The 26582-nt window shown below is 35.3% G+C and overlaps 1 protein-coding gene across 1 annotated transcript in view; it reads left to right on the forward strand.

Moving 5' to 3' along the window:
* Positions 1-26582, forward strand: part of ATRNL1 (attractin like 1) — a 1293617-nt gene that overhangs the window by 1150137 nt on the left and 116898 nt on the right. The window contains exon 28 of the mRNA XM_069099032.1: positions 5133-5247. Within this exon, the coding sequence (XP_068955133.1) occupies positions 5133-5247 (115 nt within the window). The remainder of the gene's footprint in view (positions 1-5132; positions 5248-26582) is intronic.

The raw sequence follows: 26582 nt of genomic DNA on the forward strand, positions 1-26582 counted from the left end.
CAAACCTCGGGTTATCAGAAATATTAGTTTTCTTTCCATACTTTTCTGTTGCAAAGTTAAATGATTAAAAAATGGTTTCTGGTGTTAAAATTCTATAAAGCAAATTATATCTTTCTTTGAACATCTTTCTTTGAACTAATTAGGATAGAGTTTGAAATAGGAAAGCATTAACCACTAGTTTTTTTTTTTTATTGTAATTAGTAGATAACATTTCTTTGGTTAATTTTCTTTTGTGAAAATTTTGGTAGAGAAATGCAAATATGATCTATATAATAATAGTTATGTTACATAATTATCTTGAAGGGAGCCACAGGCAAAAGTGGCAGCCACCATTCTCTTAATTTATTGACCTTCCCAGGACTACTATATTGTACTCTTCCACTTGATGGCCATTTCAATTGTTGATATATTGCAAAGAGTTTCATTGCCTCTGCATTTCTTGCTTTTAAGTGCTGTAGGCTATTTGTCACATTTTTCCTCTATTACCTTTTTCCTCTATAATTAAAAAATAAAGTTGATCAATGCTCAGTGTTTTTTTTAACATTTTATTTTTCCCAATTACATATAAAGACAATTTTTAACATTCATTTTTTAAATTTTGAGTTCTAATTCTTTCCTTTGCCCCATACTTCCCCCTCCTTGAAATAGTAAGTGGTTTGATATAGATTATACAAGTGCAACATGCAAAACATTTCCTTTTTAGCATATTGTGAAATGTGATACCACCACCCCCCCAAAAAATAAAGGGAAAATAATATGCTTGTATCTGCATTCAGACTATATCAGTTCTTTCTCTGGATGTGGATAAAATGATCAATATTTTTAAATCCTTTATTTAAAAAATTTTTAAATATGAAAGTCCTTTGATAGATTATATTCTACTTGCTACATCACCATATTTGTTATCCCAAATCCCCTAAACAGGAAAGAATTTTATTTCTTAACTTTTTTTGTTTATAACAATTGAATTATTTAATTCAATTAATTCAGCTTTAATTTTAGTCACTGACATTATTTATTTTTATTTATCTGTAATTGGTAGCACAACCCCATCCCACTTTTTCCTCCCATTTCCCCAAGGTTCTAGGTTCACTTGTATCTATGATATCCTCAGAACTGGCCCCCAATGAGTCAGTTTCCTTTTTGTTTGTTTGTTTCACACCTCCGCCTGGAGTTAATCTAGAATCATCTCTAAAAGCAGCTTAGGTATGTCTCTTGTCTAGACTGCCAAATGTGGGTATCGCTATCCAACCACCAAAAAGAACTCAAAGTACAACATAGGTATTACACCTTTATTTCACACACAACAGAAGATGCTTAAAACACAAAAGGGTCCCAGGAGCCCATGAACAAATTCAGAATGTAAAACACTCAAATTAGACTATTCTCAAAATGTGAAGACACTATAAGGGTTTGCTGAGTAAATATTTTTTCAGTCGCCTGAGTCCTGCCCCACTTGAGCAATTCCTGGCAACAGTAAACTTGGCAAGGGTCACATCCCTTCTGTCTGCCATCACCTTCCATTATATGACTGCATTCCTTCAGCTGGAGGGTAGAAGGCAGCCTAGACTTGGGGGCCGAGGATCTGGTTTAATATCCTAGTTCTGCAGCATTTTTTTCAAGATCATTTGTTACCCTAATCAAGTCACTTTCCCTTTTGTGGGCCTCAGTTCCATATCTGCAAAATTAAAGTGTTGGATTCTATAGCCTCTAAGATCTTTTCCATCTCTTAATGTCAAATCCCTCTCCAATCAGTAGGGTCTTAAGGAAATCCACTTCCAGGAGATCAGTACCTGATTCCAACTAGGGAACTCTCAGTTTCACAAGAAACTGAAAACACTTGAACTTGCATAGAAAAATCCATTCTGAATTAGTCCACATTAATCTCTGACCTGGTCTCAAAAGAAACAGAAAGAGAGAAGAGATCCAAGAAGGATCTCAAGATCTATGAATTCCATTTAGGATAGATACATGGATAAGCATAGGAAGCTCACCATAGTTTTCTGCTCCTGGATTGGATGGAAAATGGGAGAAATACTACCAGCATTCCCAGATAGTTTCTGTGCCATTGTCTGGAATTCCAAGGGATAAAAAGAACAGGAAAAGGAAACAAAAAGCTTTGAGCCATGTCATATATGACCCGTATGATATCATGTCTATAGACCGTTTGTTGTTACTCAGTCATTTTCAGTCATGTCCTACTCTCCATGCCCCCATTTAGGGTTTTCTTGGCAGAAATATTGTAGAGGTTTGCCATTAGCTTCTCCAGCTCATTTTATAGATGAAGAAACACAGGCAAACTGAGGCAAAGCTGAATGCCCTGGAGCACACAGCTAGTATGTGTCTGAGGCCATATTTAAACTCAAGTTTTCCATATTCCAAGTCCAGCACTCTATCCATTGCACCATTTAGATTCCTTTTAAGATTGTAGAATGTGTAAAGCTTTGTGTTACTTACTACACTGGAGCTACAAGTACATAAATGAAATAATCTCTTCTCTTAAGGGGTTTCTATACTAATGGGGAAGACCTGTGGTTCCAACAAGAATTCATTCCCTCTCCCTACCCTGACACGCAGTGATCAGTAATCTCAGAGGCAAGGCTACTCATTGAGGACCAATCAGAAGGGTGCCCTCAGTAAGAGTTGAGGGTTCATGTCTGTCTCCCTAGAAGGTAGCCTTCAGACAAAGGTCCATATCCTGTGATCTCATCCAGTTTGTTGGGGAAAGAAGAGGGAACATACACAATTGGTCCTGATCACTGTTACATGTGTATTAATAACATCATTATTTCAAATATAATATTTAGTCCAACAGGAAGGTAGAAATAACAAGTTATTGTTTATTAAAGTCTAACTAAATAGAATCAGTGATTGCTTTTCCATATAAGGAGCATTTAGAAATCTTAGGTGAACTAAACAAATATTTATTAAATACCCTCCTCTATGCAAAGGTATTGACAAGAAATTTATGCTAAAACAAGCCACCATCCTTCCATGGATTTTATACTTTATCACACACAAAAAACACAGAGAACATCAATAGTATATAATAGAACTATTAAGTAAGGCACAGGGACTTTTGCTATTCAGTTTTTGAGCATTTCTCAAGTGCCTAGTATGTGTCGACCAGTGTGGTAGGTTTTGGGAAACAAAGAAACAATGAAAAATTCCTGGCCCTAAAAGATCAAAACTTGAATTAATTATGTTTTCACACTTATTTAAAATTATTTTTATATGTTCCCTTTTAATAATATATCATTCCTTTTAATTTAGTTGACAGTTATATAAAACTTTTCATGTAATTATAAAGTTTAATAGATTAGGAATATGATTCAAAACAATGTATTCCCCCTTTTTTGCCTCAGAATGTGACAAATATATCTTCCAAATACATATGCATACACACATATATTATGAAAGAAGAAATGTAATTTTATGTTAATTTTGAACTAATTTTTCTTTTAAAAACTAAGCTACTAAAGATTAAACACTTGTTCAGATTGTGAAAACACCTATCACTTTGCTTAATACAAAATAAGTAAAGGTAAGCCATGGGAGTTACAGACCTCATAACATTTTCTCAGAAAATTTTTTATGACCTACAGTTCTTTAGTGGTCACTAGCCTTTATCTTGAAAACTCCAATACTGTGTTGGCATAATGATAATTTTTAAAACCTGAGATTTATGCTGCTATAAAGGAACAACCTTTTATAACCACATAAAACTATTGTCACCAAAAATTTCGGTCTAAATTTTACATGAAGAATGACATATTTTATTTTTAATGCTTCCTTTGTTAAACTTTCAGGAAACTGCAGCAGTCTAACATATATAGGTGTATATCCAAGTTAACTAAGACACTTCTGAACAGGTCAGTTAGCATCAATGGAGAAACCCAAACAGGTTATTAATCCCAATAATTAAAGCAAAATCATCTTCTTCTTGTGCCTAATTTTGTCTTTATCCAAAGATGTGGTTTTGATATTTCTCCCTAGGGTAATTCATGCAGAGTGACTTGAATAGTATTACCTCAATCACTATCTCTAAGCTAAAATTATACACTCACAGCATGGAAGGTGGTATTGTATTTAACCCATGATTCCTTTGGTATTTCAGTGGGAAGACATCCATGCAACCCCCTTGATTCCTGCAGGCATATTCTTAATATAAGTGCATTTGGGGAGTTATTAAATATGTATGTCACTGAATAAGTTGCCATAAAAACTTGCCAAAAGAGTCCTTTCGACTTGTAATCATTTAATTAGATAAGAGGTATTGTTTAGTATGTTACAGGCTAAAGAAGAGATTGGAGGGAAATCATCTTATTTTGCATCAATTTGTAGCTCAACTAAATACACATAGAGTATAGTCAAATTTATTTAACAAATATTTATTTATTACCTACTGTGTACATGACACTAAGTATATACTGAGAATTTGAAGAAGTAGAAGACAGAACCCTATGTGTAAAAAATCCAAATGAGAAGACAGACCAAACATATATAAGGAGTTCTAGAACATTATAAAGGTTAAAAGAATTATCATGAATAACATTTATGTAACACTCTAAGTTTCGCCAAATTCTTTGCATATATTATATAAGTTATGACAAGGCAGTCAGACCTAGAGTGGAGAGAGTGGTGGAATGGGAAATATGTAGATATGACTACACACCCTGCCTCAGATAATTTCTTATTATGTGACCCTGGGCAAGTCCTTCTCTCAGCCTCAATTTCCTCATCTCTACAATTGGAAAACAATAGCGCCTGCTTCACAGATTTATTGAGACAGTCAAACAAGATACCAAATATAAAATGCTTTGCAAGCCTTAAAGCACTACATATAAAGCACGAGCTAATTTGATGATGATGGTGATGATGATGATGTCATTTTCACAATACCCTCATGAGTTAGGTGCTAGCATTGTATTGTGCCCATTCTCTAGATGAGAAAAGAAATTAAGTGACATAACCAGGGTCACACAGTTACTGTCAAAGGAAGGGTTCAAACCTAGGTCGTCCTGGCTTCAAGTCCAGCTTCTTTATCACTATATTATGCTATGTCATAATAAAATAATATATGTGTAAGTTTTATATAATGATACCTGCTTAAAATAGATCTTCTTTTTCAGGGTGCTCCCAAACCGATTGCCATAGAACCATGTGCGGGAAACAAAGCGGCTGTTCTGACTGTATTTCTCTGCCTCCCAAGAGGACCATCAGGTGTCCCGCCCCCTGGTCAATCAGGTAAGATGGACACTGATATTTTCCAAGTAACTAGACACTGAATAGTATAGGTAAGCTCCCTCATCCAATTTATTTTCCCTTTAGCCTCCAAACGAACAGGATGCTCCTCTTTTTACTATGCTGAATGTTGTGCGTTAGAAAGACTGAGATGCCTCTTGAATCTAGAATAGAAAACCCCTTGACATGGAAAAGAAGGAACAGAAATGTCCTTTGCTCAGAATGCTCAAATACTTAGAACATGGGATTTGTTACACAGTCCTCAGTCAGAACAGGACCATTTTCCCCAGTCGTCTATTTATTTGTATTTCTGCTTGTACCAAATGTGCAAGCACATGGTTGGAGAGCTAGTAAAAATCAACTCATCAATGTCTTTAGGTTATCAGTACCATGATGGAGGTTTGGTGTGGAAAATGTTCTTTATTTATGCTTATAGACCTTCACTAACATTGGCTATGTAGCTGGACTTCAATCAAAGGCTAAACACAATGTGCCCCTGTTTTTACATCCTCAGGCGTGTTGTATTCCCTCTGGTTCCTTCTTCCTTTTATTCTTCTATTTCCTGATTGCTCTCCCTAGCCAACTTTAATGAAATGCATGCGTTTTGAGGGCAAGGACTTTTTAAAATCAATTTTCTTTACCCTTCAATTTCTAAGCATATAATGGAGTGCTATGTTCCAGGAAGGTTTTCAATAAAGGTAATTGATGATGATCTCATCACCCAGGCTACACTTCCTTCCCTTGTTAGAGTTTTACCCTGTGTTCTACTTTGTTTTGACCTTCTTCCTACATTTACCTATTTCTCTGCTCTCTATATTTACTACCATAAGAAATATGAAAATATGAAACCTCAAAAGAAAGAAACTAAAATTTTGGGTAGGAATATTTTTATCACTGCAGGGACTTTACTGAATCAGAGCAAAGGACAGTGGATATAGTGCATTCATAGTCCTTGCTGATATTTATTACAGGTATTTGTATACACATAGACCATTGTAGCTGGTAGTCCAAAAAAAGATGTGTTTGATTTTCATCTGGATGGGTCCCTACTATTCTGCTCTCAGCACCATTTTGTAAAACTGGGCACAGCATCTACAGTGATTTTTCCCTGGTCAGATAAGATGGATAATTGTAGATACTGTGCTCAGCTAATGGAAATGTTTTAAAACTGGGATAGGATCCAAAGCAAACACTTCCATTAATGAAAACAGGTCTGTGTTATATGCATCCAGGTTCTTTTAGACCCCTGACAATACAATTCACTGCTGTAGAGAGGGAAGACAATTGCCAATACTCTGTCTCCTTCACCTTTAAAATTCTGACAGATGAAAATGAGCAGAATAACAATGTGGTTGTTATTTGACTGCTTCACATTTTACATGCCTTATTAACTGGTTAATTCTACCTCTCTTTAGGTAATGTATTATTAGACTAAAGTGGTATTTGGGGAGAATTATAGACTATATAGTGAAGGTATACTAATTAGCATCATTCAAATGTACATTCTCCTCTGAAAAAGACTTTTTCCAGAATGACAGTCCTTGGCTACTTAATGCTGATCATCAGATCATGGATTTAGAGCTATCAGGCAACTGTCCAGTTGAAGGAACTGAGGTCTAGAGAGGTTTAACAACTTGTTTAAGATCACAGGGTCATAAATAGCAGAGGGAGAATTGGAACTTGATTCCTCTGACTCCAAACCCATTGTTCTTTCCACTATATGACATTACCTCTTATTTAAATGATCACAGAATCATTTTCAAGGGGGAAAAAAAAGAAGGATCAAGATGTTTCCTGGTATCCATATTTTGCCATTGTAAAAAGACAACAATAACAGAATGATTCACTCATATATGTGCATATATGTATAATATATGCACATATATGTATACAGGTATGTGTGTATACATGCACGCATATACCACATCCCCTCTAGTCATGTGTCCACCAACCTAGTTCAGGCCTTTACCACCCTCACCTCGACTATTGCAGTAGTAGCCTTTTAATTGAACTCCAAGGTTCTAGTCCTTCCCCTTTCCAATTCATCCTCCATATAGCTGCAAATAAGTTTCCTGAAGCACAAATCTGACTACATCACTCCTCTTTCAATATGCTTCAGTGATTCCCTCTTGTTTCTGAAATAAAATACAAACTCTTCATGCTGTCACTTCAAGTCCTTCACAAGTGAGCCACAGACTCTCTTTTCTTGGACTATTTCCCTTGATTCTCCCTTATATATTCTACATTCCAGTCAGACCATTCTGTTTTCTGATCTCTAATGTGTCATGCTTTCTCTACTACCATGTCTTTAAAAAAACTGTTCCCTAGGCCACTAATATGCTCCATCCTCATCTCTTAATCTTAGGATCCCTGGTTTCCTTGAAAACTCATTTGATTAACCAAATCCTATAGGAAATTTTTCCCGTTAATTCTCTTTCCCTTCAATAATCATGTATATATTCATCTGTAGTTATATATTGTCCCTACCCACTCCTATCCCTCAACCCTCAATAGAATGTAAGTTGCTTAGAAGGAATGATTCTTATTTGTGTGTGTATATATATCTCCAAAATCTAATAGTATGTCTTGCATGTAGTAGGTTTGCAACAAAAGCCTGGATTGGATTGGATGGATATCCATTAGGTTAAAACTATTCTTGATGAGGAGAAATTAAAGGTGTATTTTATACAGGTAGAAAAATTCTCAAGCTCTCTAAATCTTCCATTTCTTCTCTTTGGAAATCTATTGGTGAGCCTAGAGAGAACATTACTAACATCATCATCATCATCTTCAGAATGTTTTGTTTAAACAGGTTGAATTGGTGTGTTGTTTGTGAAGAACTGGATGATTATTTTCCCTTTCATATAAACATTTGGTTTTAAATAGGCACCATGAATGAGGACTTAAAGAAAGCATGATACAAGGTTTGTGAAAGAAAATGCACTTGGTTAGCTACATAGTAGTAATCACCTTTAGATAAAGTATATGAAAATGAACCCGAGTTCTACTCCTGCCTCTGTTTCTTGTCATGTGACCTTGGTGAATCATTTAATCTCTCTAGGAGGCACTGTTCTTTTTGTAAAATGGGGAGGTTGGATCAGTTGACCTGGGAAGTCCTTTCCATATCTAGCTCAATGGTCTCCTGATCCTATGATTATGAGATCTTTCACCTGATGCCCTTACATGAACCTACCTGTACTGTGGCGCATAGTACAGTAAGCACTCAGCATGTCAATTAATGACTACCAGCTATCTAGCCTTTTTTTTAAAGATCTTAATTTAAAAAAAAAAAGATGTTTAGCTTCCTCATATTATTCGTTATGTAAGAAGTGATCACGTTTGGCTCAAGTATCATTTTAAAACAAATTGTGAAAATCTAAGTGTACTAAAATTAAATTACTAAATGGTCAGTAGGTAAATTGTTATTATCAAATAAAGTTCAGGAAAACAACGTCCTGGTTGGGCCTCAGAGTCTTCATTGTAGATGCTGTCTGTGTCATCTGAGTAGTGCAGCGGGAAGAGCACCAGCCCTGGAGTCAGGAGGACCCATGTTCAAATGCAGCTTCAGACACTTACTAGCTGTGTGACCCTAGTCAAGTCTCTTAACCTTGTTTGCTTCAAGAAAAAGTCATTCTAGAGTACAATGTCTTTGCTATTACACTGCTGTATATCCAAGGGAGATGAGAAATTGTTTGTACACATCTGTTGAGCTATTTGAAATTTACATCATTTCAGTTGAAAACATATTGCTTCTATAAGATGATTTCAGTAAAATAAAGTTTCTGATTACCCTTAAACAGGCAAGGAAATAATTTTCAAATACTTCTATTCACCACTCCATTTCTGAAGTGTTGTGATAGAGTAGATCATGATCTTTCTTCGATGTCATGAGTTAAAAACATAAAAGTTGGGGTTGAGAAAGGCCAGAAATATACTTCATAGATAAAATAACTTTGCTCTGTTGCTGCATTCCAATGATGGCATAAGAATGGTGCAAAACACATGGAAACCCTTTTGATTGTTTCTTTCCAAATTTTTAGCGGCTTGTAATTTTTAAAAAGTAAGAATGACATGGGCTCATTTTGCTTGTTCTATTAAGAATTTTTCCTCCCACCTAAAGCATTTCAACTCTATGACTATTTATTATTTGAATTTTGGTTAGCCTTTTCATTTTTACTCTTCTGAAAATGTTAGGCCCTTTAAGTGACTTTGTTTCCATTCAAAATACAAAGGAAAGCTAGAATAGTTGTTGTTTGTACCTTGACCAGTTCATCTATGAGGTGATATTATTCATTTTTTTCTTAAACAATCTATGTAGGTATTTTCGAACTGCTATTAATCTCAGAGTAAAGGGGAAAAACATATTAGCCCAGCTTTTTGGACCTGGAGTTCAGCTCATTCAGCTCATCCCCTTCATACTGCACCACCTGCTGTTTCATTCCGACTGTTCCTAGGAGTAAACACAACCAATGGTACCAAGCTCTCTCCATTTATGTGTGGGATTTATGCTGTAGGCATCTGTTCACTTTCCTCTCTGACCTGAACTTGGTTTAAATAATGACATTCCCATGGAAAAGGTAGCACATTAACTAGGTTGGTAGTGCAGTATAAAACAACAAGCATGTCTCCAGTCCCTCTGGATATCAAGGTCCCAGGGCACTCTAGAGTAGCATTAAGATGAAATGTGGCCTAAAATAAATAGAGTTCTTTCCAAACATAAATAAGAATGTTAAGGACTACTGTTGCTCTAGGAGTAAAGAATGTGAATTTTGATACTCGGGTATTTTTCATGGTAATTAAATGAGGAAGAGATTAATTTTGCCAGGTGAAAATGCAAATAACCAGAATATGCCATACCAAAAAAAGAAATGTGCTTTTGTGATTTCTTTTTGATAAAAAATAGTGGATTTTTTATTTGGCCTAGAAATCTCTCTCAGGTGCTATATAATATTGTTCATAAGGCTAAGATTTTCAAATTCCTGTCTCTAGAAAGAGGATGTTTTTATCTTAGTCCATCTTGCATTTTAGTCCTAATGCATTTTGACACCATTGATAACTTTCTTCTCCTGGACATTATATACTCTGGATACTATGCTCTCCCAGTTTGCCTCCTACTTTTATGACTACTCAGTTTCCTTTGCTGGTTCATTTCCCACATTATTCTCCCTCACTGTCAGTATTCTCAAAGTTATTTTTTTCTAGGCTCTCTCCTTCCCCTAAACTCTATCTCTTAGTAACTTCATCAGGTCCCTTGGGCATACATATCATCTCCCCTCCCCAGAGTGATTCCCCGGTCTATATATACAGGATTAGTCTCTTCCCTGAGCTTCAGTCGCCCAGCAAATACTATTAGACATTTCAAACTAATTAGTTCTAGAGATATTTTAAACTCGATATTTCTCAAGTTGGACTCATTATTTTCACCCCTAAACCATCCCCTCTTCCAAACTTTCCTGTTTGTATTCAAAACAATGCAATCATTCCACACTCCCAAATTTGTAAATGCAGTATTATTCTTGACTCCTTTTTCCCTTACTCCATATACCCAATCAGTTGCCAAATCTTACCCTTTCTATCTTTACAAAATCTCTCCTGTTCAATTCCTTGTCTCCCCTCAAATACCTATCACCTTTACTTAGGCCCTTTTCAATCCTTACCTGGGTTATTGCAAGTATCTCATCATTTCAGTCTACTCTATATACTTCTGACAAATTACTTTCATTAAGAGCAAATCTGATCATGTGACTCCCCTACTCAACTAATTTCAGTGGCTTCTTATTGACTCCAGGATAAAATAAAAATTCCTTTGTATAGCTTTTTAAATCTTATGTACCTGGCCCTAAACTATCTTTCCAGCCTTATTGGTAATTACCACCTCTCTCTCAGTCTATGATATAGGCAAATTGTCCTCTCTGTACCTCACACATGACATTCCATTTCCAATTACTCTACCTTTACTGTCCCCCATGTCTGCAAGGCACTGCCCCCTTACCTCTGCCTTAGAGTATCTCCCTTCTTTTTAGATAAATTTTAGGCAAAAATGTCATTTGGCATTTAAAGCCCTTCACAATCAGTCTCCAACCTATCTTCCAGTTATATTATACAAAAATCAATTAGTCATCAAGTGTTTATTGAGAACTTCCTACATGCCAGGTACTGTCTTAAGCACTGGGAATAAAAAACAATCCCTTCCTTCAAGAGATTTATAAACTTTTTGGGGAAGGATGCAAAATGAAAGTAAATAGGTTCTTACACTGCTTAAAAAATAGATATCCAGAAGAGAGAAGGTAGTTGTGGTGTTGATTGTGGCAGTTGTTTGTCCTTTGTTCTTAGGACCACGACATCAGAAAATGATGCTATGGCTCACAGGTGAATTGGATTTAAGTGATACAGGGCTGTACAAGGTCACCAGCCTTACCTTCTCCTTTGGCATCTGGGTGTAGTGGCAAGATATAGATCAGGATGACTGGAGATGACCCCCCCAGAGAGAAGGTAGCCTTCTAGATAAAGACTCAAATGACTGAGAAGATGAGGAAGGAAGGCCTTCTGCAAAAGGTAATATTCGAGCTAAGTCTTGGAAGAATTCAGGGGCATCAAGAGGTGGAGAGACGTTCTAGGAATGAGAGACAGACAGTCCAAAGGCGCAGAGATAGGAAGTAGCATCTCCCGTGCTAGGAAAAGGAAATCTAACAGTATCACTAGGTTTTAGAGTTCTGGAATACCTGAAGGAGAGTAAAGTGAGAAAAGATTGAAAATGTAGGAAAGTGTAAGGCTGTGAAAAGCCATGAATGCCAAACGGAGGACTTTATTCAGGAGGTCATAGGGAGACTCTGGAGTTTATTAAATAAGGTATGATACTGTCAAATCCATGACTTAAGGAAATCACCTTGGCATCTGGATGAAGTATAGCTTGGATTGGGGAAATCTGAGTCAGGGAAGGGACTTAGAAGGCTTTTAACAATAGTCCCAGTAAGAGGTGGTAAGGATCTGGACTGAAGTGATTGCTTTGAAGAGACAGGAGGAGGTACACAAGATATTTTAAGAAGGCAAAAATGACAAGGTTTGACAATCAGTTAGATATATGGGATAAAGGAGAGTAAAGAGGTAAGGAACATGCCGAGGTTGTAAAACTTCACATAAGCCGGCAAATGTGGCCTCCTTAATGTTGATCACACAACACTCTCATCCACTACGTTTGTGCTTTTGAAGTGACTATAGTCAAGCCTAAAATGCACTCCCTCCTCACCACTGCCTTTAAACTCCCTAATGTCCTTCAAAGTTAAGCTGAAGTATTGCCTGCTTGATGAAGCCTTTCCTGATTCTCCTCGTTGTCATTATAACACACCCCTCCCCAATTGCTTTGTATTTCTTTATGGCAAATTTTCATATAGTAATACATGTGGATACTGCCTCTTCTAATTAAATGTAAGTTCCTTAATGGGTCAAGGACTGCCAAACTTTTGTTTTAGTAGTCCCAACAATAAATACGCTTGGTGTCTAAAATACGGTGGGCCCTTAAATCCTTGCTGATTGATTAATTGTATTTTAACTGAAAAAGACATGTTGGAAGATTTGGAATTTAACTTAAAGGGTAATGGGGAGTCACTAAAAAATTTTGAGAGAGAACAAACAGATTTTGAGAAAAACTTATATGAGGGAAAGGGGAAAAAGAATTCAAGCTTGAGTGACTAAGAGAATGGTAGTGCCAGTAAAAGAATTTGGGAGAGGAATCTCCTTCTCTAGACAATTGGAGGAATACCCTCCTTTATTCTATATTATCATGCTTCTGTTATGACAATGTCAGTTTGTATTTGATTAAAATGAGTAAGACCACAACTTATCTTGTAATAGCTATGCCTTGGTCTTGTTGTAACATCATCCATCGGTCATTTGGAAAATATTGGGTTGAGTTATGCAGATTTTCCAAATGTTAGCATATTTCATTAGGCAGTACCAAAAAATAAAGTTCATTAATATCACCACTGACCTCATCAGAAAAATCTAAATATTAGGAATGTGTTAAACTCAGGGTAGCAGATAGAAACTTTTCAAAAATTACCATTTTTGCTCAAAAGCTCAAATTTCAGCGTTGGAAAAAATTCTTTTTAGTTGTTTTCCTTGAAGTTACAGACTTTTTTCATTCATTTTCAAGAAAATGTCATGTCAAATACCTAAGTTTGAATTACCATAATTTTTTAAAAGAATGTTCTGGGGGAAAAAGGACTAGTTCTGCTCCCAATTTAGTCACATACGTGCATTTCCTCAAGGCAGTCATCATACTGAAACAGCAGAAATGTTTTATGCGTACCTCGCATTTCATCATAGAATATTGAAGACATATAAGCAAGGGTTAATATTTAATAAAATTAGCAATTTTATTGCTTCATCAAAAACATTCTTAAGCATATTTTTTAACTACTAGTGCATGTCAGTGAAGAATGTGACAACTGGTTCTGGTAATACTAGCCTAATTGTAAAGTTATATCTACTATTGCACTTAAACCTTAATGAAAATATGAAGAAATTTGTTTCAGGAAAAACTATGAGATTAAAAAAATATCCAACACTGTGAATATTTCAGCATCATCTGTGTTTGTTGCCAGTCATTCACATGGAAAAATACCTCCCATGATTAGCTGGTGCTGATATCAGATGAATATAAGAAAAACAGCAAGTACAGCCATGTCTATGGATTTATCCACTTGTAAGGCAAGAGAGCTGGTCTACAGATGAGATATTAACTCAGTCTCTATGATTGCAGCTAAATCTTTAATTCATAGGTCATGTAGTCTCTGGAAAAAAATTCCATTGCATACTTGTGAGAGAATGAGAGTAAAAAAGGCAAATAATGACTTAGCTATAATAAAGTGGAGCTTTCCATCATAGTCGATAAGAAGATTGGCAAGCTGGGAGGTCTTTTACCTGACCTCCGAAGCCCTGATCAGGGTGTAACTAGGCCTTTGTCTGTAATACTAGCTTTTTTGGCCCTAGTCCCCCTCTTGTGGGTCTTATCACATTCTAGAACTAGGTATATGTGTGTGCTTTTTCCTTCTCACTTAATAGATAAAGTGCTTTTGGGTGCTATAATTTTTTCATCTTTATATCTCCCATAGGCCTCAGCACTTAGTAGGTATTCAATAGATAATTGTTGAATAAAAGGCTGAAAGAATAAAGGAATAAAGAATTACCCTAAAGGGCAATTTTTTAAAATAGGAACTTTTTTTCAGTATAGAGGTGAGAAATAGAAGTAGTTTTCCACTATAAACTTTGCTAGGAACCAAAGAAAAGTTGACTTCAGTTCTATAAACTTTGATACAGTGGATTTTATGCTTTCCCATATAATATTATTTCACATAGAATTCAAACCACACTTCACGGGTTTAAAATGTAAAACCAGCACTTGTATCTTTTATAGAATATACCTATTAAAATGTAGTTCTCTGGCTTTGAGGAGCAATGAAAATCAAAACATTGGTCACTGATACCACCAAGCATACCATGAAGTAATATTTTCAGTATGGCATGTTTTAAGTCAGTCACAAAGCTTTTCCTTCTTCTTTGATTTGGACTTTCATTGCTTTTCTATGCAAGAGGATTGTGAAAAGGGCATTGCTTTTGAAGCTAGAAGAGCAGGGTTCAAATTCTAGCTCCACCATCTTATTCCTTGTGTGACCTTAGGTAAATCATTCGATCCTCCTGAGGCTAGATGACTTCTAAAGTCCTTTTCCATCCTAAATCGGTGATCCCATATGACCTTTTACTTAAGTTTATATAGAGTACTTCTAGCTTTCACAATGATTTCCTATATTGAACCATGAAAATAAATAACTTCCCCTAAATCTCACAGGATTGTAAATTTCTGTACATATGTTAGCTTTTCTCAAGGTTGGATGATATTCACACAGGAATACTGATCAAATGTCCATTCGGGGTTATGAAGCACTGCTATTACCTTTCAAACAGCTGCCAACAAATAATGTCCATAGGCTACCCACTCAAATGCTTTAAGGTATACTACCATTGAGGAAGCAACTCAACAAATCAACTTACAGATCCAAAGGAGAAAATAAAGATTTACTTAAAAGAGACAAGTTGTCTCTGATATAACCCAATAACTAAGTATAGATCTGGGTATAAAGTAAGAATGTAAATTGCTCCATATGCTAGAACTTGACCCTGTGATTTTTTTTTTAATTCTAGCACTACTTAAAAACACTGATCAACCAGAAATTTTCCTTTTAATTGGTCCTTAATTACATTTTCCTATTTCATAAGAGTTTCACATGAGGTTGCTCGGATTTAGGCAGGAATGTTATACTGGCGAGAAGGAAGAAATAGCTAATGACTGTCAGTTGGATGAAACCAGCCTCTAACCTGTGGGTTAGAGCTCAGAACTGAACAAAGCAGGCTAGAGACAAGAAAATCAGGAATCAAACAGAAGATTAATATGAAAATGAGGGAAATGGCTTCCAAGCAAGGACACATGTTAGAGCCCTGCTCATAGTGGGGTGGACTCACTTTAGTGTGGAAAGTTCTTAATACTTATATGCTGCACAATGAGCTGTAACCCTGAAAGTGAGGTATAACAGTAACAATGTAACAAGTCTGATTCATAGCAGAACTTTACAGCCAGAAACAATTCTGTGATTTTGCTGCAGCAGAGTTCATGCAGAGGGTGAACACAAAGGATTGTGGTTATGCCAAGCTCAGGGTTACTTGATGGGTTTAACTCTGGAAAACAGGGTGTCTCCTAATCATCTTGACAAGACTATATAAATACCTGTCTAGATATGAAATATCTTACAACTTGTCAAATGGATGTTGTAGTTTAATTGATTGATTGATCCAATGGCTTGATGTTGATTGGCAGCCTAGCCAGTCAGTAAGAGAGGAGGCTGGAGGTAGATGCCTTCTCTTCTTCCTCCATTCTGATGATTAAATCCAAATGAGAAGGTTTCCCAGCAGCAGGCTGATGATGCCTTCGGACCCACACTCATCATTTGCTTCTCTACCTTGTAAGTGACTGGAAATAGCAAGGCAACTTTTAGCTGGGAGCTAAACATCTCCAGGGCAATGACTCCATTTTCCTCTTAAAGAAGTTATTTTAGTTACTAGGCATGCTTGCCCTGAGAGAACCAGAAAACTTGGAATATCTTCTTAACAAAGTTACACGAGGCCAGATGAGACTCTGAAATGAACCTCACCCAGTGCACATAAGGATGCATGACTTTTATATAGTTATATATCTCAGTTTCTCTCCCTATAAAACCGTTCAGTGATAATTATCCAGAGTGCTTTCATGTTTAATATCAATTTATTTTTAAGTCCCTTGAAAATGCTTATATAGGAGAGTTGCAGTAGTAATGGGAGCAGGGAGGTACTAAGAAATGCATTAACTCTTTGAAGCCAGAAAGATGTTTCTATTAAATCATTTAGGGAAAGAGTTAATGCATATCTGAAAGGAGAGTGATTCATGCCCTTTCCACCAGCTCTTTTCCTTGGAAACAAGCACAGCTCATTTAGATGAAGTATATATGTGTTTTATTACTGCTCTGGTCTGGATGTTTAGATATCTGAAACAAATTCATTATATTAACAATAAATACTTGCTCACCCCCTTCTCTGGATGCTCACAGGCTTAGATCAGTCCAGAAGGTCCGAAAAGGGCTTGGTTTGGGAAACTTCTGAATAGAGAGAGAAAATCATTTAAAAGCTTTAAGGAGCAAGTGACATTTTGTTCACTGAAAACTATTGTCTGACACAATTTGAACTAAAGTCAAGTATCCTAAGACCCCGAATGCAGTGACCATACATTGAATTCCATTTATTCAACATGTTAGGCAAGGATCATCAAATCAATAAAATTACTGTGCCATCTGCCTTCCCCTTGCTCACCATCATAATGAAAAATGACTCCTTAAGTGTTCTGCAAGGCAATTAGCTCTGAATGGAGACTTGTAATGGGGAGATTCTGAGTTACATTTGTATTCAAAACTTTGCTGGCAAAATGGAAAGGAAGCTGTTGCCCATATTAATAGATACATAAAATGTATAAATGGGGTAATTTGGTATTACACTATTTATGCATAATATTATACTACTGAAGAATCATGGGGATGGAAAGGATACTGACTAGACATTTAGCCTATTCAATTGCCTGCAGACAGGACCTGCAACCCTAAAATCATCTTGACAGATGAGTAACTGTTATTAAGACCCTCTGATTAAGGAACACCAGTAACTTCTCTGGGAATCCCATTCAGCTTTTTCTCTTTTTAGTAGTTTTTACTGCAATATAATCTCATTTCCTTATGTTCTAGACTCCTTAGAGAACAGCTGCTATTTCCTTTTTCTAATGACCATATATATGTGGTCAGTAATGTTTCAAAAATCACTTCTTTGGTATTCTCTTTCCCAAATTCAGTGTTCCTAGCTCCTTGAGTTCCTTATAGGTCTCTATCTTCATTGGATTAGCTCATCTCTAGTTCTTCTCTGGATCATCTTCAGTATTTCCATGCACCATACCTATCTGACCCAGTGTTCTAAGAATTCCCAGCCCATGGGTGGACATCAGCTTGAGAGCTTGAAAAAAGGAAGGGAAGGTAATAAGTGTTTATATAGTGCCTACTTTGTGCTAGTCACTGTTAAGGGCTTTACAAATTTCTCACTTGATCTTCACAACAACCCTGTGAGCTAGTTATCCTCATTTTCAGTTGAGAAAATGGAGGCAAACAGAAGTTAAATGACTTTCCCAGATTCATACATCTTATAAGTGTCTAAAACTAAACTCGGTTCTTCTTGATGCCATGCACAGCACTCTACTGGCTCACTGCCCCACCTAGTAATCACTACTGATCACATGGTTCTTGCTGGACAAATACTCCAAATAACTGGAAACAAAGGAAGTTGCTTAATTTGCCCAAGATTAAATAGTTACTGGCAGAGTCAAGAAGAGAAACCAGATCTCTTGACTCCTACACTGATGTCCCTTTCCTTTGTCACCTTGAGAAAGATAGCCTTTAGGAGGAGCTAGGTGGTGCAGTGAGTAGAGCACCGGCCCTGGAGTCAGGAGGACCTGAGTTAAAATCAGGCCTCAGACACTTGACACAAAAACTAGCTATGTGACCTTGGGCAAGTCACTTAACCCCAACTGGCCTCCAAAAAGGAAAAAAAAAGATAGCCTTTGTCCTCCATTACTTATTTGTATTTATGAACCAACATATCATATTTGCTTTTGCATCAACTACCCTCTATAACGGATTACTCTTCAGCTTTTGGTCTGGTATGACCACAAATCATGCTGTTCGCTATGCCGGATGTAATTCTAAGAAGTTTTACAAATCATATTTTAACTTATCTATTCTATTGTTCAATAAAAGATGGAAGGCTGATTTATAGTCAGTAAAACCTAGGTTCAAATCCCACCTATTATACTTAATAGTTTTATGACCATGGGCAAGTTGCATGTCACTTCTCAGCTTTAGTTTTCACATCTCTAAGGCAAGGATAATAATATCTGTACTGGTTAACAGGGTTGCTATGAGGGTCAAAGGAGATAATGCATGAAAAATTACTTGCATTCTTCAGTGTGCTGTGTGTTAGTTATTATTATCATTATTATTATTCATCATAATTTCATTCTTCAAAACTTTTTCAAGGAAGTTCAAATAAAAACAATTCTGGGAAAAGTCACTATCCTGTTATTGTTCTTTTATATTTCAAGCTCTGTGTACTATTAAACAACATGATAAAATAATTGTTTTTATGTTTCAATAAAGTATTGGGATGTAAATTCATTTGCTGAAGTCTCACTGAATACATCCTTGGTAGCCCTCTAATGGCATTATAGGTCAATGGGAGAGATATGTACTTCATCTTACTCTTTCACAATTTTGATCTACTAGGTCCATAGTTTAAAGTCTTTTTGACCCATGTAAATCAAAGGTACTGAGGTTTTGGCAAAGCAACAGCTATTAAAAATGCTGTTCATAACTTTTTTATGGATCACTGTTAAAGTGATTTGGGGTAAGTTCTTTCTATGGTAATGGTAATGGCCTCATTCCAGTACAATTTATTGGATGAATTCTCAGAAAAATTTTGAGGTATGTAATTGTAGTCTGAGGATTTAAAAGACATGAAAAAATAATTTTTGATGTATAATTCTAACCACATGATCATGACTTACTAGATGTGCATTGGGAGATAAATATTTACAACTTTCAGTGATATGTTGCAGAATTTCTACTATATACTCTATGTGTAATCTATATTGATGATCAAATCTAGTCTTTCGAAAGATAAACCTTCTTTAAGTTCTGGTTGTAGGTAATGTTCTGCTCCTAAACTGCTAACATAAACACTTCCATTTCCACAAATCAATCCACATGACCCAGAAATTGCTCAGTTCTTCTTGGTCAACATGACATTGTTGACTTTCCATGGATATGTTGCCTGTGGTGTACATTTTGATTCAGTTCTTTGATTGTAGTTATTTCACAGACTCCAACTACAAGTAAAACATTTTTATTACATTTGAAAAAAAATGTTATATGCACTTGTTAACAGACTGCTTTGCAAAGTGAAGTTGGCTTATTCCAGAAGTAGTTTATAGGTTTTTGACCTCTGCATCATGTTTATAAGAATATCTATCTATAATCTCCCTAGTTTCTGATGAGAAAGTGTCAGTCTTCTGGGTGGTTTTGTGAGGGTACAGGGGCAGCTAGGTGGCACAGTTTATAGAGTACTAGATCTGGAGTCAGGAATACCTGAGGTCAGATCCAGTCTCAGACACTTACTTGTTGGGCAAGTCACTTAAGCTTTTTTGCTTCTACTTCTAAAACTGGAAAGTGAATATAAAATACCTCTCTCTCAGGATTGTTGTGAGGATCAAATGAGATAACATTTAAAAATCATTCAGTATAATGCTGGCACATATTAGGCACTATGTTTATTGTTACTATTATACATGCCAAATGTTACAGTCTGGTTTACAGTTTGAAAATTTACGTTCAGGCAGGCATTTAATACTTTTTCATTGCTTTAAAGATGCTTTTCCCATTCAGCTTTGATTTCAAGTTACCTGTTCTTCTCCTAATATATTTAGCCACCACCATTTCTGATTTCTTTGTGCTAGATATCTTGCCTGGAAAAGACCATGATATTTATAGGTATTGCTTTCATCCATTGTTTTTATAGCAACTCTGGATTCAACCTTGAAGTCTTCAGTCTTTATCTTTCCTTGAAATGTAATAAAAATTTTACAAGTTCAAATGACATTTTGATATCATTGAAGAAAGATTCCATAAAATTATATAGCTCTGTGTGTGCATGTATGTGTGTTTGGGGGAGAGTTGGAGAGCCATATAGCTTGCTATTATCCAAGTATTTTAAGTGATTAATAAGATGTTTGGGTTCTGTTCCTTATTTAATTTGGAAAACTTATTTGACTCTAAGAATGATAATAAAGGATTTAAGGAGAATGATAGGGTACTTGAATTATCTCCCTATAAAATGCCACATTTGATTAATTGTTCTTGACATTATTCTTGGTGGTGGTATGTTTTAAATAGATAACAGTTTACCATGTGAACATTAGATACTCTAATGTTCTCATTATAGTTAGGCCTATTTTATGTATTTACAGTACAAAAATTAGCCATGGTTGTGAAACTAAGTCTGAGGTTTTATGATCATCAACGAAGACAGTTTAAACGTTGCAATGTTTTCAGTCAGCTTTGTTCAATAATTATCAAATAGATAATGATTTACTATTTATATCCATGGAATGTTTGGTCATGGATTTCATACTCTTCAAGTAATGTATTGTTTTCTTGTGTGTGTGCATGTGTGTGTAGATAGAAAGATATAGATAGAGAGAAAGATATAAATAATGATAAAAGCTGTGGATGTTTTGTATCAAGTACTAAAACAAACAATTGACTTACATTTGGAAGTTTTCTTACATTTGAGTAACAGTTATACATTGCCTTCTTTTAAGAAAGCTTGGACAGGACTTGTGAAAGTGTAAACTGGTAAAAATGCTTCACTAGTAAAATTATTAAAGACCAACCCAATGCTGGTACCTGTTAGTTAAAATCAGATTTGGGAGTGAAATGAGGTACTTATAAGTCACTGATCATTAAGAAAAGGTTTACTTAGCCTTAATATAGAAAAGATAGGCCAGAAGACTACAGCAGCACTTAGTTACTAAAGGTATGATTCCTTCATCTTCAAATGGAAACAATTGGTCAACAGAGCAAAGTATGGTAACTACATGATCTTCCAATGACTACAAAGTCAAAGAAACCACCAACTGAAAGTGGGGTGAACTGTTTATGCTCTTATGTGACCAGGAAGTTTCATGAAGAAGTCAACTGAGTCCTGGGTATACCTTTGTCTACTTTTAGGGAAAACTAATCTGTGTTGTAGAAGAAAGGGAAGAAACTCTGGTAGATATTGGTACTATCACATAAGTATTTCAATCATCATTTATGGTTCTTAGTCATCTTTTGTGCTCTTCAATTTTGCAAAGAAGCTAGTCATCTCTCTGATATAAATTATTCTGTCATTTATTATATTAATGTCGTATAGGCTTTCCATTTCTTGTTTAATATGTGTTTTCATGATGTAAGCCTTTCTTGTCACCATATAAACAATAATGAAATTTTCTACACACTCCTTCCAGGGATTTTCCAAGGTTTTGAATTTTGTTTGTTTTTGTTTTTACTACTTAAGTCTATTTAGTAAATTTTTTGATTGATGTAGCTTTGATTGCTAATTAATGTAATGTTGCACTTCCATAATTGATAATTAATTAGTAGCAGAAGTGATGGCTAGAAGTGACTTTTGCCTGTGATCTTCCTCAAAAGTGATACATTGTAATTGATTATTCATGACTTATTTTGTTGTTTATTGTACTGTAATTACATAATCAGTAACCTTGATGTTTCTATAAGACTAGGGATTATGGTGTTTTGCATATATATACACACATATATGTGTATATACGCATATATGCATCTACAAAAAGAGAAAAGAAAGAGGAGAGAGAGAGAGGCAAGAGATAAAAGCTTATGGGAAAGAGGTTTCTCTAGTTTTAAAAATAAATGCTACTTAATAAATTTTGGTAGGACTTAGAACTAATTAATGGAAAAGATGTTGAAGTATTAGTAATTTATTAATTTATATAAACATATCCCTTGAGTGCCTTAGAAACTGGGATGAGAATAAATAAGGTTATAAGTCAAATAGCAGGCTAAAAGGTGGGGGCTTCATTGTGATTATGAACAATGCACCAAACATAAATTCTGACTCCCTCAACCTACACATAGGGTCAATCTTAAAACACTGTTTATAGTTTGTTATTATTTATTATTTTTATCATTTTTTATTGTTAAGTGGTTAAACTGATGAGCAATCATTTTAAGGATCTTAATTTTCCTATTCTTAATGAAAGATGCTTCATTGACCCTTCTTCAGTCTTTTTTTTTTTAATGTTAGACGTTAACCTAAAGATTTTGACCAATTTTTAAAAATGGTGTGACTCATCAGGCCCGGTTGATTTCTTTATTTTCAGCCTGTGTAACAGATAGATACTTTGTTACTCTCACTTGCCTTTCTGTCCTCCTATTTCTTTTGTTGTTAGTTTTTGAGATCACAGCTGAACTTTTCAAAAGACTGACTTAAAAAAAATTAAGTCACTTCACTTTTTAGTGCTATTTATTATTAGCTTTCTGTGTACATCTGAAAAGAGCATTTTTTATTCTTTTTTTTGTGCAATGCCTTAAAGAAAGTGTCACTTTATCTCTTATGGGTATCATTTCTAAGTTAGCTCACTTCCTTCATTGGTACCTCAGACATTTTTCAATTCTCTGGAATTCTGTTCTTCTACTTCTTTGGTGACCTGTCCTTTCTTCCACTTTGTATAAGAGTAACACCTATATTTAACCTTTTTTATTCATTTTCAAGCCAAGTAGGTTTTTCTCCTAACCTTTCTTTTTGATAAATTGTATTAATTTTAGGTGTCATAAATTCATATTCACCTTGGAAACAGCCCGATGCCTGAGTCTCTGTATAATGCCATCAAAGGACCTACATTTCAACTGCAATTCAGCTACTTACTGAGAGATTTTATATTTTAGGCAAGTTACTTCACCTCTCTGGAACTCAGTTAGATCTGTAAAATGAGGAGGCTGGGTTGTATTATTTCTTCCATCTGTAGGTCCTATGATCCTATAATCATAGGATCATATGATAATCATATAATCAAATCATAATCATATAGATCCTATGATATTTTATTACTTTAAATTTATTTCTACTAGGGCTTTTTCCCCCTTCCCTCAAAATGTGCATCTTTGGAATCCATTTCATTTATTTATTTCCCCCTTTCCTTTTCTTATAATTTCAAATTCTGATAACTTATAGAAACTTTTCCTAATGCAGCCTCTTGTTTTAAATATCATTTATAAGGATCAAATCAGGACAAAGTAGGCTTTCCAGAGCAACAGCTTTACTAATAAGGACTTAAAACCAGATGATCTACGGTATACTCAAATGTTTGTAGTAAGTACAATGCGTTACCATATTTCTTGTTGAAAAGTTGAACACATTTTAAATAATTAAGTATCTCATGGTTGTGATGTGGGATTTCGATGCTTTTTCCCATTGAAAACATCCGTAAATTATGTTGACAGGAACATGCTGTTACTGAGCAGGGGCTGGGTAGGGGGTGTTCCCAATACAAATTTCACTGGAGAATTTTATTCCAAATCTATTATGACCTTTTCTCAGCTGGGGGAAAGAGAAGGACAATAGGCTGTGTGAAGGAGTCCAAAATAAATGAAGATATATAACATAAAGGGAAAAAAATGAAGATTTGGGTATGATACATAAGATGCCACAGTAATCTTTAACAACATAGAAGATTTATAAGGAAAATGATCCTAGTTATATAGGTGTTGAGCTTGCAATGAATTTGCCATATTTTGTGATATAAAAAGGACAGTAAGAAATACAAGAGATTTAATAAGTTTCTCAGAGATAAAATGTTATTTTATCTTTTATCCCAGGACACTCCTGGCTGCAAACACTAGACTTCACCATTGGTGTACATCTACAATTGTATCTTGGTAATTGGCAAATTTACATCACATATGTCACCAGCAACTGAAGAAAAATGCAGCTGCTGATTTTGTGATATCCTGGGAATTTCAGGCCTGCTAGGTCTAATTGTTCCAATCGATAATATGCTAATGAAAAAATAAATCTAAACCTCTGCCATGATCATACTGAATTTAGCCAGCAGTGATTAATTTAACTGCCTTCCTGTAATCCTAATACTTTCACACTGTACAGAACTGTTGCCATATTTTAAATAGTAGTTCGAAGCTGACTGGTTAGATCACTGTAAATTAATAACCAGGATGTCGACCACTTGGTCAAGTACAGCTGTCTGGCTGCTGCTGCCCTGCATTAGAATAAAGGAAATGATACTGTTGTTTTCCTTTGCTCTTATCATCTTTGTGACGATCATGTCCTAGGCATACCCAGCAACTAATGCTTCAGCATTAACTTCTCTCATGTCATGTAATGCAAAGGAAACTTCCATTGGCTTACACCATCTTTCTTGGTAGAAAAATGTTAACAAACAAGGTTAATGCCCATTTACTGTAAGTGGCCAACTGTCAGGCAAGCTGTGTTTCCAGTTATACTTGTTTCTCACTGTAACAATCCCCTCAGCAAATATGAACTTCGTTAGCATAATAGAATTAGAGAGCAGGAATTGACCCTGGGAGGTCATCTGGTGCAGCCTGCTGCCTCCTAGTAAAAATCACTCTCAAGATAGATAACAGTCTCTTATTTTTAAATAACTGCAAGCATCTAAACACTCTATCTTCCTTTACAATCTAACTTGTTCCAGAATGTAATACTCCTTGGTGTAAGCAATGTGATCAATATATAAGGTCATGTGACTCATTTTCTAGTAAACATACTCAATATCAGAATGTAAGATCCTTGTGGGTTTGGAGTGCTATTGCTTGGTTTGATTTGATTTGGTTTGCTTGTGTTTGGTTTGTTGTTGTTATTGCTGTGTGGTCATTTTTACCTTTATATCCCTAGTACCTAAGAAAATATCTTGCAGATAATAAGTACTCATCAAGTCTTTGTGAAGTTGAATTAAACATCCAAATGAGTATAGTCTCCCTTAAAGACATTTCTTAGTTCCATAATGCTGTTGTCTCCATGGAACTTGAGGAATAACTTTAGTAACCATACTATCTCTTGAATATCTTTATTGCTAAAGACATAGATTTATTTTCAGCCTGTGTAATCTATAGATATTTTGTTACTCTCACTTGGCTTTCTGTCCTATTTCTTTTGTTGTTCCTTTGGTTTTTGTTGTTAGTTTGATTTTGGTTTTTCTTTGCGGGGGGGGGGGTGAGATATTTATCTTTTGATAATACACTTGATTTTGGAGGGGTATGTGAAAACAAGTAAAAATATGGTATAAAGTAGCAAGTCTTATTATTTATCTATCCAATTATTTTTTTGTTTGCTTGCTTCTGGATGGCTTCTAAACTGGGTCTGAAAATGGTTCCCCAAAAGGAGATATAGGTATAGTTGTGAGAGTAACTCCTGGACTTAGCTGCTGAAAAATACATACAGCCCTCAAATGAGGTGATCCTGAATAAAAATACTCATTTGAGTTCTTATATTCAAAGATATTTGTTAATCAATCTAGTTATACATCATAAAAATTCTATGTGATATTGAACTGAAACTTCACTTATTGTAATCTTCTGCCATTCATCCAGTAAGAGATAAAAGACTACTTTCTGGCATCTTCCTTTTACTTGAAGATGACAAGTAACTCACTCCTCCCATCTTGTCTCTTTTTTTTTTTGCTTCAGGCCAAACAAATCTAACTTCTTTTATCTTTCCATATTTTTCCTATCCTTTTTTGAAATATTTGTTGCTCTTTTCTGAATTGTCTATAGTTTCTTTTAAAATACAGACTAAAACTGGACATTATATTCTAATAATGATTCCCAGTTCTGAGTAAAATGAAAGGATTTATTCCAGCTCATGTAAGGAGATGCTTAATGTATTAGCCACAGTTTGGGATTTTTTTAAGTCTGAATTTCTTTTTTTCATTTTGAAATGAATGCAGCAGTGGAAAAGATGTTTTGCTAGGGAAGTTTTATGAGAAAAGTAACTGGCTTAAAATGGCAGTTCACCTATGAACCAAGAAAAATATAAATTTGTACAAGAAATTAACCCAAAGAAATAATGCAGTTAAGATTATTGCACAGAAAATAAAACTACATGTAACTGGT

The sequence above is a fragment of the Petaurus breviceps genome, unplaced genomic scaffold (assembly GCF_028583685.1).
Source record: "Petaurus breviceps papuanus isolate PSGF00001 unplaced genomic scaffold, PetGlider_PUasm1.0 37, whole genome shotgun sequence".
Taxonomy (NCBI): domain Eukaryota; kingdom Metazoa; phylum Chordata; class Mammalia; order Diprotodontia; family Petauridae; genus Petaurus; species Petaurus breviceps.